General features: G+C 39.0%; 1 protein-coding gene across 15 annotated transcripts in view; it reads left to right on the top strand.

Moving 5' to 3' along the window:
• Positions 1-2,570: 2,570 nt before the first annotated feature.
• The window catches only part of ASPH (aspartate beta-hydroxylase), a 113,650-nt gene continuing 95,596 nt past the window's right edge, over positions 2,571-20,624 (top strand). For 8 of the 15 annotated variants that reach the window (XR_014579586.1, XR_014579587.1, XR_014579588.1 and 5 more), the window contains exons 1-3: positions 2,571-2,766; positions 18,917-19,066; positions 19,893-19,937. Coding sequence is in view for 12 of the 15 variants with exons in the window: in XM_083823856.1 (XP_083679982.1) it covers positions 2,706-2,766; positions 18,917-19,066; positions 19,893-19,937 (256 nt within the window). In the remaining 3 variants the exon portion in view is untranslated. Of the gene's footprint in view, positions 2,767-14,869; positions 15,206-18,916; positions 19,067-19,892; positions 19,938-20,624 lie in introns of those variants that run through there. The other 7 variants (XM_083823862.1, XM_083823865.1, XM_083823858.1 and 4 more) reach the window with 5 other exon arrangements.

A 20,624-nucleotide genomic window follows, 5' to 3' on the forward strand; every position in this document is an offset into this window, starting at 1 on the left:
TCAGGACATTTTGGACCAGGGGCAAATGTGATTATTGCCAACAGGGTTGTTATTTATTTATTTATTTTATTTTGTGTTTTAAATTAGCCTGATCCAAGTGGAAAGACTCCAGCTGACTGCAGTGGGCTCTGTCTCATACCTCTTGCCTTTATTATGGAAATTCTGGTTTTATTCTTTATTCCCTCTTTTTTTTTTTTTTTATGGTTTCTTTTCTTTAGCAAATTGTTTTACCTTTGTGTTACAAACTTGCTTCCTCCTCATTGTTGTATTCTTTCTGTGTCTCATTTCTTTTCCCCTACAAATACAATGATATTTATCTTCTTGGGTTTTACTGCATTGTTACAATGTACCAAATATTTAGCTTTAAAAGGAGCAGTTTGAAAACGGAGACAAGCCAGACCCACGTGCATCTACATACACACATTCAGTTTGCTTTTCTCTTCAGTATCTTTTCTAAAATGACATTTTTAAATTTTACTTTAATTTTCCTTAAATTTCAGCTCAGAAGGGATTGTCCTGTCATTTCTTGCAACAATCACCCCAGCAAATTTGTACAAAATGAAGCTTTCCCATCTCAAATATAAATCACACCCAAGCATCTTCACTGGTACAAATGGATCACAGAGCCTGTACCTGAGCTACCTTTGGGTGATCCTACAGTAGGGAAACCAGCCTTAATGCTTTTTGCCATCTTGATCTGAAAAACTACTTATTCCACAACCACACCTGACAATCAGGTTTTAACTATGTGAACAGGCAGGAAAACGAGAGAAAGTTTCTCCAATCTCTAGACAATATCCCCTCTTACCTAAATTTCTTCTTCAGATGTCTAGTTATCAGTGGGCTGGAAGGAAAAAATCTTCCTGATGCTTTAGGAAGTCAAGAAAGACCCTTGAACCACATGATGATGCAGAAGGCTAATGATCACCACAAAGGTACAATATTGTTTTAGGCATTTGCACTTGCCTGCGTGTGTTTTAATTCTGCAAAAGAGTCTGCTTGGACAGAAGAGCACAGGCACTGAATACGCCAAATATTAAATGCTGGCAGCTGTGTACCAATGAAAACAGAAGCAGGAATTTTACAGTCCATTGACAGTCAAAAGTTTATTCCACAGTAAATCATTAACAATATCCTCCTAATTGTCACTGTTTACCTCGTTGCTTAAATGTTCTGAATCTCTCTTCCCTTATCAAACTGCCATAAACTGCTGTAGCACAGCTTCAGGAAGCTGTATCCCACATCAACCACAAGAAGCAGATTCTTCTTACTTGATGGTAACTACTATGTGCGAGTATATAGTCACACAGGCAGTTATTTCCTGTTAATTATATTTTTTTTTCAGTGAATGCAGTTACAAATCATCAGTTTCTGATTGCTCTCCTTCAAATGATTTATTCCTCACATTGTACTTTCTGATCTGTTGAAATGTTAATAATTCACTCTGCTAGCATTTCTGTGACAAATTGCATGTGTTCGTGAGTTATGTCTGCTCCTCCCTAGCAACTTACAAACTCGTTTGCCAGCTTCAGCCTCACTAGACAAAATGAGCATATGTCAAAAATATTAAGTCCTTACACTGCGTGAAAAATAAGATTGTGGTTGACTAACATAAGAAAGTGAGGAGTAGTCTTTATTAGTTTTTGTGTTCACAGGTTTAGTTTCTTTAACATTTACTGCCTGAAGTACCCGCATTGACATCCTGGTACTGAGCTATGTGTTTAAGTTCAGATCTCATGAAAAATTACTGATTAATGCTCTTCAGTAAATTATTATTTCTGGTTAGGTCCACCGCATTACTCGGTTCAAAAAGCAGCGCCAACCTTTGCTTCAGGCAAAGCCTCCTCCCTCCACACTCATTTGCAAAGGCTCTAATTTCCTAAACCACCTATTTTAACCTGAAGCACTGCATTTACAGTCAGGACTCAAAGGCAGGTTTTGCTTTTGTTTCAGATGCAATTTATTGTTATGCCAAACTGTTATTTGAGTGAGTTTCAATCCAAAACAATGAGATACGAGAATTTCTGTGAAAAAACGGCTCATTTTGCCACAGATTACTTGAAACATCTTAAGGACTCGGAAGCTTGCTTGAGAAGCCAGCTGTGCACATAATGTAGGCCGAACTGTGAGGGCGCTGAGAGGCTTAACGAGCTTTTTGCCATAACTCGGGCGTTTAACGGACAGCGGGGTCCGTTACCGAGGCTCGAACAAAGCACGAGGCAGCACCACCTCTGCCCCTCTCTTCCCCACACCGATGCCGTGCAGAAAGCCCTCCGCACGCCCAAAGCCCACAGCTTTGGGACGGGGCTAGGAAGGACAGCGCACAACTCGCCTCAACACCCGGTCCGCCGCCATCCCACAGCCCCTCAGCGGCTCCCGCCCCCTCCCCTCGCGAAGCCTCGCGAGAGGCGCCCGCCCGCTTCCATGTTGCCACGTTCAAAGCCGCCGGCAGCGGCGAGCGCGGCGGACACGCGCGCACCCCGCACTCAGCCGCCCCTCCCCTCCCTTTCCCCTCCCAGCCAATGGGCGCGGGGCGTTGCCGCACCTCCTTCCCCTGCGCGCTCCCCCATTGGCTGCCTGCCGGCGGTGGGGCGGGGCTAGGCGCCGTGCCGCGGGGGGCCGCGGGGCGCTGCCTCAGGCAGGGAGGAGGGGGCGGCGGCTCCGGACTCCTCCCGCCGCCGCTCCGCACCGCCTGACCGCCCGCCATGGCCTCCCGCAGGAGCTCCAGGGGAACCGGCGGCACCCCCAGCCCCGGCCCCAGGCGAGGTGAGCGGGGGTGGGGACGGGGATAGGGGACTCAGGGGGTCTGCTCGGTAATACACACCGCGTGTCGGTGGTTTGTGCAGGGCAGAGCATCCCCGGCGGTGGGCGTCGGGGCGCTGCCGGGGTCCCTGTGTGTTCACACGGGGCTGCGAACGAAGGACGTGTCCCCATCGGAGCCTGCGGGCTGTGCTCGCCATGGCCGGCTTGGTTCAGCAGAGCCCCGGGGATGAAGCGTGGTGGTGGCGCTCAGGTGATGCCTACAGCAGCGCTGCTGTGCGCAGCGGCGGTGACCGAAGGACGAGCCAGGTGGGATTAGCTCACCCGTCGCATGAGACGAGGGGAAAAGGTTACAAACACACGCTGTTTAAGCGAAAATGAGATGGCATTGCAGGGTTCGCTGAACTGCGTGGTTGTGGTTTTGAGCCTTTTTCAGTTTGTGGCATAGGTGGTAGACTATAACACTTCTCTGGACTGGGCTTACTCGTTGGTCATCGCCCAGTACTAAGCAAGCTAAAACCAGATGCTGATGGTAAAGTCTTAAGCACATGCATCCCTTGTATGATTTTTTTTTTAACACTCCAAAGATTCAAACCGTTCTGTTACTATTTTAAATATCACTTTCAAGGTTGGTCAACGTTTTTAAAATAGTTTTATCAGGAAACCAAATCTCAAGGTGTAAAAGCATTCTGTGGGTTTTTATTTTCAGCCTGAGTAAAATCGCATTTCTCTGTATTGAAAGCTGTCTGGTGTGTGCAATTGCACAGAGAACTCCGCATTTACTATTATCTACGAGGGGGTGAAGAACTGAGTAATATGTTAGGCTCTCTCCTGAGATGTAGCCTCATTAATTCAGATGAATGCTTTGCTAGTTTAACTTCTAGTAAAATCCCTTGGACAAGCATAGAAATTATGGCATGGAGCTGGTGCTGTTTTCATAGCTGCAGCAAGAAGTACTGGATGATGGCTCCTGTGTGAATAAAGGAAGAGCTGGAGGAGCGGGATCTTCACAGCAGCCCGAGAGCATCCCACAGCTGGGGAACGTGAAAGTGAGAGGAGGAAATAATTTTGAGGTGGCTGGTAATTGAGACTGTGAGGCATGGAAACCTCAACTTCGAGGCAGTTCCTGATTGTCCTGTAGTATATTCACTTTTGCAGCAGTTCATGGGAGAGGTCTTGGCCGTTTGCCAAGGCATTGCTCATAGTTCTGAAACCACGGAGTTCGTGGCGCATCTCACGGTCGGTGTGCTGAAGGCAGTGCCTGAATCTGAACACAGTAACCTGCTCTTAGGTTTCCCCATTGAGAAATATTGACAGCAATCATAGAGATAATGTTTGAAATAGTATTAACTGTAGTGTTTCTGTAACTCATTTCAGTTTCATTGAAATACCAGAAGTGCAACTGAGTGTTCTTAAGAAATAGACCTCTACCTCTTACCTTCTAAAGTCATATACTAAAAAACATCCAGCTCTATATCAGTCCTAACAACAACAACAAAAAATCTATTTGCTTTTAAGCTTTGTACTTCTGTTTGTGGAATTTTCTTCGAGAAAAGAAAATTGCCAGAGTTGTGGGTATCAATGATTTTATTTGGAGTACACAAGCAAAAAACAGGTGAAAATCTGACAGTTTTGTACTTAGGGAAACGTGTTTGTTATTATCTCTGCTGTGAAGTTTGGTTTCCTCTCACTAAATTAACAGAATTCACTGTCAAAACTGTGGCCTCTCAGAAGGAAGAAAATCAGTCTTAAATAGCCAAATGAAGTAGTAGATAGTTACTGAAATATTGCTCAAAGCTTCATTAGGTGAGGAACAGTTTTGGTATAGGAACAAATGTGTATCACCTGGTCATGAATTAACTGCCTCAGATTTCACAAGGCAGGAAACTTGGAAATGTCTGGGGCATTAGCACATGGTTATGGAGAGGCCTTCCAGTAAGACTGAGGATCAGCAACATAACTACTTCTAAAATACAGACAGATGGAAAAAGTCTTCATGACTTTGTGATCTTCATGACTATAAGCCACATTTATCTGTGAAAGTAAGAGTACTGATGATAAGGCATCTGATTTCATGTGGCAATGTCAGTGTCTTTTATAGTATGCAAGCAAGCACTTAAATATAATTCTCACTGATGATAGAGTTGTGCATGCTTGCTGTCTGTTTTCTTTCTAGTTCTAGCTGTGTTTGAATGGAGGGAGGTTTGTTTGACATTAAAACTGAAAACGCAGTTTCTGATGTGTCGCTTCTGCAATGCTGGTTTATATAGTGGTGTAATAAGAATTTTATGTTCTGTACCTGTTTAGACGGTTTGTGAAATATGTTTACATGCAATAGACCTACTCAGTGCTTGAACAGAAACGTGACCCATATATATGCACACCTTCTTTTTTTAATTTACTTTCTTTTCAGATATCATCCAGATGTTTCCTTGCCTTAGTTACTTTACCTGTGCTTTAGTATCAAGCTTTTCTAGTGGCTGCTTAGAGCTGTCTCTGGAAGAAGGTGGGGAAAATATTCCCTGTGGCAGTTGTGATTAAAAACTGAAAGCATCCCTCTAGTTTATGCCATTTCAATTTTGGCAGCTGGCAGCCAAAAGTCTATGTTCTCTCTAAAAGTTATTTAAGAAATTTAGTGTGAGAGCTGCAGGAGACCTTAAATGGGAGAGTAGTTCTCCAGTAAGCAGGCACTGTACAGAAACCACATTTCCGACCCAAGGCATTATCTCTGTCTGCAGACAACTGTATTTATTTTTATACATGTTACAAAGCAGATTCCTACCTCGGCTAGTTCTGAGGCTGTTACACAGCTTTAAGTCAAAGAACTCCACTGTTACTTCAATAGAGTTCGTTTAATCTCCATAACAGTGATTGAGATGACCTTCTGACATTGAGATGACCTTCTGACATACCCTACTTTACTTTGCAAGATCCCAGAAGATGTTTGATTTCACTTTCTCCTGGTTTAACCAGGTAGTTTTCTAATATCTCCAAATGCAAGTGCATTTAAATCCTTTCACTCATCTTTTGGAACTCCTAAGATCCAAAACTTCATTAATGTAGTCCTTTCATTATTTTCTGTTTTTTTCAGCTTTTTGTAAATTTACTTTTTTTGTATGCATTCAAGTTGACCTGATATCCTTATCCAAGTGCAATTTTATGCTAGTGTTTTTTTCTTTTAAGTTAACAGTATCACTTTTATAAAGGTAGCTGTGCATGTTGATTTGCATGAACTTTCACATTTCATTTCATCTCTACTGTAAAGACTGTTTTATAAGTGTAGTTTCTCTGTGTGAGACTTTTCCTTAGCTTTTTAATTTATCTAAAGAGCGGAGAGAGTTCAGCTAAACAGGTCACGTTTGCCTTTTTCCTGATTTTTCTGGTCAAGTTCTTTCAATAACTGTTTTGACCGTTGAACTTAACATCATTTCTTCTGATGCTTCGAGTGGGTTTGTCTATTCAACACTGTCATCTCTGGGGTCCATCTCTATGAAACCTTCGATAGACTGTTAGCTCTTGAAAGGTATGGTGACTGACTACCAAAGTCGCTCAGCAATGAAAAACAATTTGTTTGAACACAGTCAATTTGCTTTTATGACTCATTTGCCCATATTGACTATTTTTTGAACTTCTTGCTTCTGCTTTCGTTAAATAAAGTATTACTTCAGGTTTTAAAGTTGATACCTAAGTGTACTAGAACTGACATGAAAACAGACACAACCTGATACTTGCCCTACATCAGTGCTTTTTCTTAAGAATTGCGGAGCGCTGGGAGGTACCTCACCCCCTTCCTGAGGTGCTGCCAGGTGGTAAAGCCATTGAATGAAGTCTTCCTGCCCCTTTTAATCCAGTGTAGATGGAAATCTCGGTCTTGCTCTGTTATCTAATGTATCTTACCTGTAAGTCACTGTAGGCCAAGAGATATTATTCACTGTTTTGCAAATATGGAGGAGGAGCTTTGTGGTTTACATCTTTAAGGATGTCTGTGTTTGTATTTCTTTCACTTTCTCAGCATTCCCTTAAGAGCTTAAGTGATATATAAGAGAGGTAATCTTTTCAATAGCCTTTTGGGGACGGAGCTTCTTTAAAATGCTAGGTAGGGAATTAAAGCATCACCAATAATCTCAGGGAGATGGGAAGTTGGAGTGTATTTCCTCAGTTTTCAGCAGTCACTGACAATGCATCTGCAAACTCCCCGTCAGAGCCAGTAACGAGACGAGGCTGACACTCCAGGGATGTAGATCATACTAGGGGATCAAGGAGTTAAATCTTCTTACAGTTCACGCTCAGCTTAATCTAGACTGAGGTTGCTTTGCAGCCTTCCTCGTTTCTGTTTTTCGAATGTGGGTCCTTACGCCTGGCTGCAGAGCTGTGCAGGTGCCAGGGCAGCCACGACAGGGCAACTGCTCAGGCTGAAAGCTGAGCACTTTTTTCCCCAGACTGGTTCAGTGCACAGCTCTATGGGAGGGAGTTTGGGTGGAAGGGAAGGGGGAGTGGGTGGCCACCAGGAGAGGGTTAAGTCGAATTTGCCGTTTCATGTTTGTCGTCGTGGAGCCACGCTGCGAACTTGGAAGGTGGGCAGTTGGGTTGGGTATGCTGAAGTGGTGGCTGGATGTTTAAGGGCTGTGGTGAAGACAACTAGATTTACTAGCAGTAAAAAGCATGTGTGTTAAGATCATCTCTAATTACAAAGTGCATTAAGAGATCGGCTTTCAATATTGCTGTTTCCTGAAACTGGACACACCTTTTCTGATTACGTTGAGGGTGGGGATTCCTTTTCAGCTGGATCTTTCTGAATCGCTTCAAAACCTGTGAAAAGTGTTCCTGTGCTAATTCTTGTATTGAATTCTTCATTGTAGAGAACTTGTGCAGTGAAGTTCTGATTTACCCTGAGTGGTTTTTCCCTGCTGAAGATCACAACCTGGTAATCTGTGTGATAGCCTGCAGCCATCTTTTTCCTAACTGCATCCTAGAGACTAGCTCTTTGCATGGAAAACTTTTGAGATCTGCTTTGAAGTGCAAATCATAACTCAGTTATGTCTTTAAACACTCTGGAAATGAAGTATGCAGGGGTGTGTGTATATATATACACACGGAATTTAAACACTGTGGTGTGTGTGTGTGTGTGGTTCGGCTTTGTTAGAACGTTTTAAATGAAGGAAGTTTTGCTACCTCCTTCATATGTGATTGCACTACTACTATGCATGTACTTACCCAGTGTAACAAACACTACCAAATCGTTTGAAGACTTTCAGTATAAAATATTTACAAGCAAGGGTTTTAATAACTATTGAGTAGTATTTTTTTTCTTTGTAATTTTATTTCCTGAGGTTCTGGTTAATTGATAATAAACAGTTACTTACTAATGTAACATTTCTCACTTTATTCCTTTCTTTTTTACACTAGTGTGTGGGTGGTTTTGTTTTGGTTGGGTTTTTGGTATTATTAAAGAAAGTTCAGACAGCAAGTTTTTGTTGTTGTTGTTTTGTTTCTTTTTCTTGTTTTCTCCGTGAGCAGGAAACAGTGCATGGCAGAGTTATAGGTACTTGCTTGGCAGGTAGAGGTTTATGTGGTTATATCTGAAACTCCTTCAAACCATGAGAAAAATTGAAAGGACTGATCTCACTTCTAATTCTTTCAGAAATCTTTTCTCATCTGATTTCTTTCCTTTGTGGCTTAATTGGGACTAGCTACTAAAACAAGTTGATGTGACCCACATTACAGGACAGGAAAATGGAACAAGGGGAAAAAAAAAAAAGTAAAATTATGCCAGTATGCTATATACAAAGTTGAGAATTTTCAACTTTATGTAATAGAAACTTTTTTAAAGGTCACCACCAGCAGAATTTTTATATTCTGAGCCAAAATACTTCCTGTATTTTCTTCACATTACCTTACCTGAACTCTGCACTGCCCTAAATACAACCAAATATTTAATTAACCTAGTAATTATGTAGTAATATTGACAACATTAGAATATTCAAATACAAGCTGTGAAGACTAAGAATTATACAATCTACCTATCTCCAAATTTTCTACAGAAGAGAGAGCTGGCTGATCAAATAGCAGGTATTAAAACCTAATTCTGCTTTTTTTGGTTGTGCAGATGACAATTTTGTTTCCTCATCATTGTTTTAAATGCAGCTCAGTTATGTTGATCTTGGATTGAAACAAACTAAAATTTCTTTCTAAGTTTGTAGTCTTAACCTTGAGTTCCTTGGCCTCATGTTTAAGATATAAAAGATAGGATTTTGAAGGTTAGCTTGAAAGATAGGGAAACAGTTAAATGGGTCTGAAAACTAAGGTTGAATCAAGTACATTTGCAAGAGAAAAGTTGTAAATTCATTTTTGGATGTTAATTAAATATTGTTTATACATGTAGAAACAAAACAAGAAAAATCACTGAAGTTTTTGAAAAATACAGTCGTGTGGGAAGGTCTACTTTTCTATTCAAATTATTCAGATTAAGTAAATAGGTAACAATAGTTTTGTTGTCTTTTACAGTATCTATTTTTTTGTCCATTGAGATTGTCCATTTTAAGATTGATTCTGTAATTGTTATTACAGTAAAAACAAATTACTCCTGCTTATCCTTAACCATTATTTCACATCTATTTTTTTTTCTTCCCGTATCTTTCCAGTTTATGCTAGTGTGGATGCCCTGTCTTTCCTTAGCTGCATCCATTCTGCCACTGTATACAGGCCAAAAATAGAGCATACAGCTAATGGGTGAATGACTCTCGACTTTTAAACTTATATAACAATACCTTCCTCATGTGCACAGATGTGAAAGTGTAAATATTTAGCATCCCCAAAGGCATCCTGTGCCATCTGCTTCTGGAGTTGATTAGATTTTATGGGTTATCTACCTAAAAATTTCTTCTTCACATCAACAGTGGTGTTAGTTTTGATAATGCTGAGTGTTGTGTCCTCTCTTATATCTAAATGGAAGACAATAAAGGAAAAAAAGATGCGTTTCCTTGAAACATCTTTCTAGATAATTGGACTGCAGATCTGATTCTGTGTAGAACAGGGAAGTTTCTTACTTCTGTGCAATACTTTGGGAATTGGAGCTCTCACTTGGGATAGGGCAGAAAAACATTTAATTCAGTTTTCTTCCTTAAGGAAGTTTTGGTTGAGTTTAAGTGCTGCAGCTGCTTGTTTATGGGATATACTTGAACAGCAGTGAGAGTGTATACTTCTAAACTCTTCGTGTTGAAACTGTTCCAATCCAATGTGAAACAGTGTTTCAGCCTGCTGAGAGTGAACTTGACCATAGGTCAGTTTGGTCCAAAGTTGTCTTTCTTACCTGGAAAGGAGGGGAGAAACTGGGGTTCAGTTTTTGTTCCACACAGCTCCTCTCTTACAAATTGCTGTTCTCACTGATTAAGATTTGACTACATGAATGAACAACTTCATCATGAAAGACTGAAATAGTTTTGTCCTTGTATCCTTGGGTACACTAAAAATGTGTTTTGGGTCTCTGAAGAAATTCAGAAGCAGTTCCCCAGTGCAGAGGAGAGTACTGAGCCTCAGCTCCCTGACATCCTGGGTAAGTGCAGCGTTACAGTGATGCTGCAATGGCAACGCCTCTAAGGAAAGGAGGAACCTTCCTTAGTCCAGTGGGTGCCCTATCAAAAGAACTCTCATCCTAGATGTTTTTACATACCTCGTGATGCTTTTGATGCTTTTTTCCTTTAATTAGGCTATCCTCAGCATCTCTGTGATCAGCCTGCTTAGTTGCTGAATCCTCAGTTTGGCTTAGTACTTTCTATTTTTTCCACCATTTATGCTTTTCTTTGAATGTTCTTAAGAGTTAGTTTACTGTAAGAAATCTTGTAGGGACTGAAAATTAAGGAATTTTAAGGTTTATATGAGGATTGATTATATGTCGAATAAATAAAGGTTCCTCGAACACCAGCAAAAATCTGGAAACTGGGGGCCAGAGGGACAAAATTGCTTTTCATTTAGCTAATTTATTATTTCAACTTCAAATCCTGGTCGTTGTGTTTTCTTAGAATCTGTTTTCTTTTCAATCTGTTTCTCTTTTTTTGTAACTAGTAGGTTTCTGATTTAGGTCATTAAACAGGCCTTTGATAACATGCACAAGTATCTGCAGTCATGTAGTCTAGGTTCTATTAAGTGCAGAGCAGAGATAAAGATAATCAGAGGAAAAACATGTTTTTCTGAGGTTGCTGTGCTGAAGATTTAGATATCAGAAGGAAAAGTAAATTTTGTATTACAAAGAATTTATATTGTATTTATTAAAAGCATTAAAAGTAACCAGAGACAAAACACCAACCCTCTCACCATTTCTGAAATACATTTTATAAAAGAACATCAAAGGCTCAGATTTGCCCATTAAAAGTGTATTACTGCCACCCTTGTTACACTGAATAAAGCTTAAAGATTAAAATCAATTTTACCTAAGTATAGCACTTGTAATCGTTATGGTGTTGCACTCTGAGAAGTGTGTGCAGTTCAAAATGCATGCTTATTGAATCTAGATCTTAAAATACATTCACAAAAAACGTATATGGTGTGTGTATATATGTCTATATATTTGAATGTATGTATGCATACAGAAATACATGAGTTGTCTCACAGTAGTGAGACATAAAGCTATTTTAATATGAAGGGGGACAATAGTATCAACAGACAATTCTGTAAACTTCCCTTTAATTTCTTTTTACTCAAAATACTTGGACCCCACATTAAAAAAAAAAAAAAAAAACAAAACACTGTGAAAATTGTGCAAAGTAATCAATTGCAATTTTATTGCTGAGAATGGTTTGCAATAGTTGCTTTATCTGTTAATCATATTTGGTAAGGTCATTTGGCAAAAATGCCAAGCAGTACTTGAGCATGCAGTTGTTTTCTATATTTGCATTGCTACTAATTCATCTCTGTTAGCGGTAGGGCAGCTTACTGTAACTTACTTTAGTTTTTTATTTCTCTCCTTTTTTGTATTGCTCTTTATTTTTGTTTTTAAATCAAGATTATTCTAAATTTTGCCTATCATGTGACAAAACTTTTACTTCTGAAATGCTACTTTTAGATATTTTTTTCTGTTGAGGTTAGTGCTTTGCTGTTTTTCCTTTTACTGTGTTTTTCTAGTTTTTGGTAACCACCTTCTGATATGCAGCCTTTTCTTCATGTGCAAGAAGTCTGCGCTGTTGACCCCCCTAATCCCAATCTCAAATTTTGTTTTAAATATCTATTCAGTTATCTTTTGTCTTGGATAATACTAAGCAAAATTACATTAATTTGTGTGTTTAGAACTATAGCATCCATAGAGAAATGTGTAAACTATATTAAGTAGTAGGTGTTAATGTATGTTGTTCATCATGAGTCTGATTAGTTCCGATGTGCTGCCTTTTGGTCCTTCTTCCTTTTGATGAGTCTGAAGAGTTTCCCAAGTTTAGCTGTAGCTTCCTTTTCAGGAAGGAATATTTTTGACACTCAGGGAATACCCATTCTTGTAATCAGTTTAAATGTCAGAAGGTAAAGCTGTAGATACTTTGCTAAAGGTCAACATATGCATGTTAATGTGTTCCTTCAGATCAGGAGTGCACACTTGAAATGAATTTATTAACTGTCTTCACATTCTTTAATGTTATTCATTGTGCAGTTGTCCCAGACTATACTTGATTTCATTTTGAAGGAAATGAGACAAAGGTGTGCTGCAACCTCTTATCAGCGATCAGCCAGATTAGATCTACTTCCCTAGGGCTCCATTTAAGGGCCAGTTCTCTTTATTGTTTTCGTATATGACTTGGATGCAGGACTTGAAGGTATATTGAGAAAGTTTGTCGATGACACTAGATTGGGAGGAGCTGCTGACTCTGTAAAGGGTAGAGAGGCTTTGTAGAGAGGTCTTAACAAATTAAAGAGTTGGGCAATCACCAACAATATGAAGTTTAACATGAGCAAGTGCCAGATTCTGCAATGGGACGGGGCAACCCTGGCCCTACGTGTACAGACTGGGGGACGAGAGGCTGGAGAGCAGCCCCACAGAAAGGGATCTGGGGTTTTTGGTTGTTGGTGAGTTGAACATGAGCCAGCAGTGTGCTGTGGCAGTCTAAACTGTACCCTGGGGTGCATCAGGCACAGCATTGCTTGCTGGTCGAGGGAAGGGATTGTCCTGCTCTGCTCTGTACTGGTGCGGCCTCACCTCGAGCATTGTGTGCAGTTTTGGGTGTCACAGTACAAAAAGGACATAAAACTAACAGTGAGCACCCAAAGGGGGGCTACAAAGGTTCTAGAGGGGAAGGCATATGAGGAGTGGCTGAGGTCCCTTGGTTTGTTCAGCCCCGAGCAGAGCAGGCTGAGGGGAGGCCTCATGGCGGCCTGCAGCTCCCTCACGAGGGGAGCGGAGGGGCAGGCGCTGAGCTCTGCTCTCTGGGGACAGCGACAGGACCCGAGGGAACGGCATGGAGCTGGGACAGGGGAGGGTCAGGCTGGGTGTTGGGGAAAGGTTCTGCACCCATAGGGTGATCGGGCACTGGGACAGGCTCCCCAGGGCAGCGGTCACAGCACTGAGCCTGTCAGAGTTCAAGAAGCGTTTGGACAACGCTCTCAGACACAGGGTCTGATTCTGGGGAGCCAGGAGTTGGACTCCATGATCCTTGTGGGCCCCTTCCAACTCAGCATATTCTATGATTCTAGTTTTGAAGTACCCCCCCACAAAAATGTATGATGTTGACTTCAGAGTTGCATGTTCTGTAGATCCATTTGTAATGAAATACAGTATCTGTAAATGCGGATGCAACCAAGTTGAAGTTGTAACAAACTGCCTAATCTAAAACCTATCAAAATAGTGTTTTATATGCAATATACTATAATTGAACTTAATAGCTTATTAAGAGGAATCATTTTGATTTCACCATTTATTGAGAGACTTTTCCCCTTTGTTTAAATTTTCCTCCTATTTTATTATAACTCCATTGTGCGTCACATATGTTGCTGGAACATAGTTCTCAGGAGGTCTTTCTTAAAGCACTTGTTCTTTTATATTCATGTGGCTTTAAAAAAAGTTAAAATATATGCTGGTTATAGAATCAACTGTGTGTACTTTCTTTGCATCCCTTTGAAAACTCACTTGAGAGTTATTTCTCACCTTTGTTCTCCCTTAAGCTACTGGGAGTTGCATTTGGGAATTCGTTAGTTGCTGGATCTCAAAACCCCAGGAGGTATATGATGTTTTCCCAAGTACCTGTAACCCTTTACATATTTTTAAACAAGGGTAAAGGAGGAAGGGCAGAGTGCTAGATGCTAACACTTTCATCAGGACTACTGTTAACGAGACATGAGTTTGTTTCTCTCCCCCCTCCCACGCAAAAGGAGAGCTGCTGCCTTTGGTTTGAAATGCAGTGGGGAAAAATAGTTTGCTAAAATAGCAAATGTAAATGTGTTGACTAGTGTATTAGTGTGTTGTGTTTTTTTTGCCTTCTCCTTTTCTGGTCCCTAAGAAGAAGACAGTATGCTGATCGTTAATTTTTTGTTAGCTTTAAATTGTGAAGGTCGTGTGCATGTTGTCAGAATTTCAGAGTTCATTAATCCTTTTTGGGAAGGGGGAACAAAGCAAAATCAACACTTCAGCTGCTTTTAACAAACATGCAGTAGAAATTTTGCCTGTTTTACCTTCCCCTGTGTTGCACTACAAGGAAACAGGCTTTGCTGTGGCAAAATTCAGTATCCCTTCTTTGGGTCTGCTTGAAGCAATATGAGGTGCAGTAGGGGAACAGCTCTGATGTGAAAGTTCTTTAGCAAGAATGTGCCTAGTTGATTTCAAGTAACTCTTAGACAACTCAAAGCTGTATTTGAGAAATTTGTTGTCTTTTAAAGTGGTTAGTAACTTTCAAATGATCAGTCTGTGCAGGACACGAGGGAAGCCTGCTAGAGGATTGCCAACATGGAGAAAGTTTCTTGGGTGACGGCCAGCTTAACAAATGCAAGCAGGCAAGCTTTGTGTCCAGACTTGTGTTTCAGCTTGTGCTGGTGGATTTAACGCCTTTAGAACTCGGGCACTGAGGCAGCACATACTGGGGCAAAAGCACTACGGTACCACGTGTTTGGTTTCATTTGCTGCTATGCGTGACGTTTAGGGATTAAGGGGAGGGGAAAGGATCAACTACCCAGGATGCTCCGTTAAGAGGAGTAAGTGAATTTGATTGTCGTCAGAACTAGATTGCCATGTGAGTTCTGAAAAGTGTTTGGCTCATGAAGATAACTGCTCTAAAAATAGATTTTTGGAGGAGAGTTTTCACTTAGGTCCAGTTTCGAGTTCCAGCTGAGCTAGCTTTAAGCAACTTGTTTGCTCCTGTTGCAAGACTACAGTGAAGATAAATCACTTCTTATTCTACCTTCAGCATTACTTTTTGGAGATACCGACACGCTCATTTTGTCTGGAAATCGAACGCTAATGTTATGGCTGATGACACAGGTATAATCCTAACTTTTTTGTGAGCAAACAAAAAATGCATGGTTGCAAATACTGGCTATGTTCGCTTTTGTAATTGGCAAAATAAGTAGCTTACTGTGGTATCTTGGTGTTTTCTAGTCAGTTTACTGTTAGAGTCTGCGTTACAGACTGCCTCTGTTTTTGATTAAATGTTTTCTGAAGTAGAGATATCTCTTGGGTTTCTGGCAGATGCTTAATTGTAATTTAGTTTTTGCATGAGTAGAGCACATGGTAATATGTAAGAGACATTCGTGTATATGCAAATATGACTTGAGTTATTTTTAAAGTATGCCAAATTGCAAAGTGTCTTGCTAAGCTAAAGTAAAGAGAAAATGTTTTTAATGTGGTTTTGGTGTTGTTATCTAAGCAGGACTCTTAATTTGGGTGAGTGAGGTATAGGACTTTTAAAAATTTGCTGGTGAGGCGTGCAGCACAATTTAAGACTTTTATGTCTGCATAAAGCCATCTGGTGGTGTAAGCAAAAGCTTACCAGATATGGAAGGTGACCTACTTTTGACATGGCCGGCAGCACATGCAGGGAAAGGACTTGAATTTAGAATTAGCGGTCTGGAATGTGTTCTCAGCCAGAGGCAGTCTTCTGTAATGGCTTGCAATTTTTTGGTCTGTGTGTTTGGCTGTCTGTTGAGATCACATGAATTTTTTGTTACATAACTTCCATTTAAATTAGCAGTACCTGGTAAAGCTGCCGTGGTTGAATTCTTAGAGTTAGTCAAGAATTTTGGAAATAAATTGCCTATAAGGTAGGAAGGCACAGTATAAAAATGTGTTTTTGTGACTCGAGAAAGATGTTTTTATAACAGCATCTGTTTAAGGGATTTGCAAGGAACAACTTCTAGATTGGAGAGAAAAAAAAAGAAAAAGAACAATTACACTTAATTACTTCAACTGCCTTTTTTCCATTTTCCTATTTCTCTCTTCTGTTAAATAAAGCCCGTTTGTTCAGAGGCAAATAGCAGGAAAGTACAAAACAAGTAAAATAAGGTAAATAAGTATGAAATACAGTAAAATGCTCCTTTTTGCCTCTAGTTTGCTCTAGAACAAAGTTGTAACCTGGAATAATTTAAAATGTTTTTGGCCTAATGGTCCCTTTTTAAATATATGTATGTGTCCATTGGCTACACTGGAACACAGGTGTAGTGGAGTTCTGCTATTACACAGTTGATTTCTGAATATTAAAATTTCCTGTTCAAGGGTGGTTTAAGTGATTTTCATATACAGTTGATAAAATTATGAATGTATTATCACACGGTGCTTGCCTCTGCCTACATAACTCGTCATAGCTTTGTGTACATATAATTAGGGTATTGTATATTCTCAAGTGAGACATGCCTGGGCTGAGACTAAGTTGTCAGTTTGTAAATATTACTGATGGTCTATACAAAGGAAATTCTGTTAGTATAGAAAGTAAACTAAATATTTGGTATTTGATCTCTATAATAGTAGTAATAACAAAATATTTTTTTTTAAATGCTGCATCAGTAAAAGCTGAAGAGAAACAGCTATTTTTGTATTGCTCTGAACTTGGTACATAGCACAATGGATGTAATAAAAGGTTAGTTTATTGCAGCTACGAACCTGGTGAAAAGCAGGGTCTGAAAGTCCTTCTATATGATATGTAATACAGATACAGGGAAATTAGCCACTGGTTTCTCATTATTTATCTCTAAAAAGCTACTTCCTTTTATTGTAAGGAAGAAGCCTGGTAATATTCAGGTGTTCAGGGTATTTTTGTCTTTCTATGATCCGTGTTGATAAATATATCAAACGTTTTTTGGCAATTAGTGTGATAAAGTTAACTCCGTATTTTATTATAGTCACATTTTTTTTTGAAATATGCAAGAAATAGTTTTACTTTAATAACCATTTGAACTATTGGTTTTCAACTGTTATTCTGACCCTTTGATGAAACGAGCCAACAACGCTCAAAAGTTAGATAACTTTTCTAAATTAACCAAATGTAAATTAAGTTCATGTTACTATTTTAATACTCCAATGATTTTGAAGTGCATGTATGTGGTCAAGATCAAAGTAGTTACTATTTGCTTCTAATTATATTGTTTTAATTTTGGAAAGGCTAGGAAGGGAAATATTGGGAATGTTGTCATGTTTGAGTCACTACTATCATTTAGTGTATTTTTTGAGATATATCTTGTATTTGATTTTTTTAATAAAAGGTTATTGTTTTCAATTATATATCTTGTATTTTTTTAAAGGTCATTATTTTCAATGAAATTTCTCTATTTGAATGTACAATTTCAGTTATATGTATCCTAAACGTTAGGTGAAGTTTTAAGAACTTATTTTGAAAACATTAAGAGTAGCAGTGAATTTTGAGCTTTGATTGAATCACAGTTAGTTTTTTGGTTTTTAACTGTTGACTTAATACTACTACTAATACTTAAGTTTCTGGATTTGAGCTCTCAGCCTTCTGTCTTTGTACTTTAAACTGGAATTTTTATTTTTGTTTATGCTCAGTTTCTCTTAGCGTTTTTACTTTATGCTTACTTGAGGGCATTTCTTTTTATATCTATAATAAGATATTTGATCATCGTTATTTGCAGAGTGAAAAAGAATATTTTTATTATGGTCAATGGGCAGAGTTCAGGGAGATTTCTTTGTTTTCTTTGAAGAGTCAGTAAATCACGACAGCTGTCAGTTTGCAACTTGGACATGTGTTGCTGGACCCTGTTTGCCCTAGCCATGGGATTGAATGTGGCTGAATGGGCAAAGGTGGTGCTTGAAGGGAATGAAGTGGGGCTGGTCAACGTGAAACTGACCCGAGTGCCTTGCAGCAGTAAATACCAGCAAGCAGGCCTTGAGCCCTGGTGAAGAGCAGCAGACACCTGTTTGGATGCACATTTACTGTGTCTTTACCTCAAATGATCCTAAATTGGACCAAGCAATTTGTCTTCTGTGCTGGTGGTATCCATTTGAACACCTCTGCCCCTACAGCTAGGTTGGCCCAGTGGTTTGTTTAGAACTACCATGTCTTTTATATACCCTGACTCCTGTATGTGCTATTAGAGACAAATCTGTGGTTTGCATTCAGTCCTTGTCATATTTTTACTTGCGCACTTCACAGGTCACAAAGTCTTAAAGTACTCAATAGCAGTGAATCTCCAAACACTTCTAAGAAGCATGGGAGATACTTTTAGTTAGTAGAGTGCCTGAACTTGAAGTCTTACCTTTAATATGGTTTAGATTTTAGATTCTTATGCTATTTGAATTTTCACGTTCATTTCATGAACTCACTCAACTTTGCAGTACTAACTAGCTTTGAAACTCTTCATTGCTTCAGAAGAAATACTCTTGTTTAAAAGTGTTTCTGCTGATTGGATTGCCCTCTGGTGGCAGTTTGGGAAGGCTTGTCCCAAATGCAAAACATCTCAAAAATGTTAAGCTTTGTGTAAATATACACCGAAGGGGTAGAAGGAGGGATTTCCAACTAAGCTGTTAAACACACTACCTGTGTTTTTTTTTTTGTTGTTGTTGTTGTTGCTTTTATAGAGGCTTTACCACTTAGATAACAGTTAAGCTTTCCAATGTAATTCACAGTGATATGACACCTACAAGTCATAAGAAACCCACAAGATTTATAATTATATGCTTAACCATAATTTTATAACTCTTATGCAAATCCATTTTTTTTATTTGTTTGCCTTATTTTAACAGAGACTAAGCATGGAGGAAGCAAGAATGGAAAGAAAGAAGGCCTCTCTGGAAGCTCATTTTTCACCTGGTTTATGGTAATTGCTTTGCTGGGAGTTTGGACATCAGTAGCAGTTGTCTGGTTTGAACTTGTAGATTATGAAGAAGTCCTAGGTAAGAATTTTAAATCTTAAAAGACCTTTCAAACATATACTGTGACGTGCCTTAAATGGATGCCATTTTGCATTTCAGATAGGAAACCTAACTATTAGACTTCAGTGTGAGTGCTACAGAGCAGTGCTTCACTAGCTAGTTGAATCGATTACTGCAGTGTTTGCAAATGACCTACATAAGAATACACAATGTAGTTCAAAAAGTACAGTTTAATTCTGAACTCTATTCTGATGTTAAGATGGGATTCTCATAAGACTGAAGAAGGTTTTTGAAATACTTGATGCATTTAAGAATTGAAGAAAACTTCAAGGATAGATCTTCATCTTTTTGTAATATGTATACAGCAATTCAATTGGATCTTCAGATTAAGATGTGTTGTTCCAATTTAAGCTTTCAAAACTTGCAGTAGAGGGTTGGTTGAAAGTAGGTGGCTAATATTGTTACTGCTCCTTTGATGGACTGTTGGCTATAGCGTCAGGACAATCGGTTGTCATCTTGTGAATGTGCTGTTGAACGACCTCATCTTTAAGCTTGTAACAGTGCTAATTGTATCTCAATATGACAATGATAAGATAGTGTTGTTTATATAGTATCCAAGGATGGAAATTAATGTCTCAACTTTCAAGATGTATGACCATAGGTAGACCATACGTTATAGGTTTCAAAGTGCAGTTTTACAACTGGTGGTTTTACAGGCTTTACAACTTTACGAGTCTTTTGGTACAGCATTTTGATCTGGACTAATTTTAAGAGAAGCTTCTAGTTTGAAATTTAATTAGGTGTAGTGATGCAAATAATGGTTTCTATATTTTTACCATGCATGCAGCCAAAGCAAAGGATTTCCGTTATAACTTGTCAGAGGTACTACAAGGTAGGATATTAGAGAAATAAGCTTGCTTTTCTGTCCCTTGGCTAGAAATTGTTTTAATTCTTAATTTTTAAATAGTTACTGTTCTCCTATAATGCCATGATAGCCATTTTTCACCTTTCTAATTCTTTGTCCTGTTTTTGAATATGATACTGTTCTTATTTTTAGAATAGTATATTTATTCCACTAGTTATTGTGCTTAACCATAAATAAATAAAGATCTTTTCTAATTGGTAGCTTCGGTGCAATGGTAATGACCTTATTTTTGTGTAGTCTAGACCTATAGCTGAATTTTTTCTTTCACAAAGCTGTTTTCTAATTTTATAAGTATATTAAGAACTGTATTTCATTTATTTTACTTGCAATCAAGTTCTGCCTTCATTTAGAGAGGGACAAATTTAATAATAAGCCGGCAAACTATAAGGACTGAGTTCTTCTGCAAGAAGTGCACAGTTTCTATTCTATTTAAAGTTAAGCTTGAATTTTATTAGAGCTAATTAGCTCTCTACTCACCTGGTGATCCAAAGACACTCATAATCCTGGATACCATAATCCTATGCTAAAAATTCTTTTTGAAGAGAATTTTGAATTCTCTTTTTGATTATATTTAAGGCTGGTAGAGCTGCAGTTACCAGAGTAAAAGTGAGATGTCTGTTCTTAGCCACCTATAAAAGGGTAGACAAAATTTTG

This window comes from Anser anser (assembly GCF_964211835.1).
Source record: "Anser anser genome assembly, chromosome: 2".
Lineage (NCBI taxonomy): Eukaryota > Metazoa > Chordata > Aves > Anseriformes > Anatidae > Anser > Anser anser.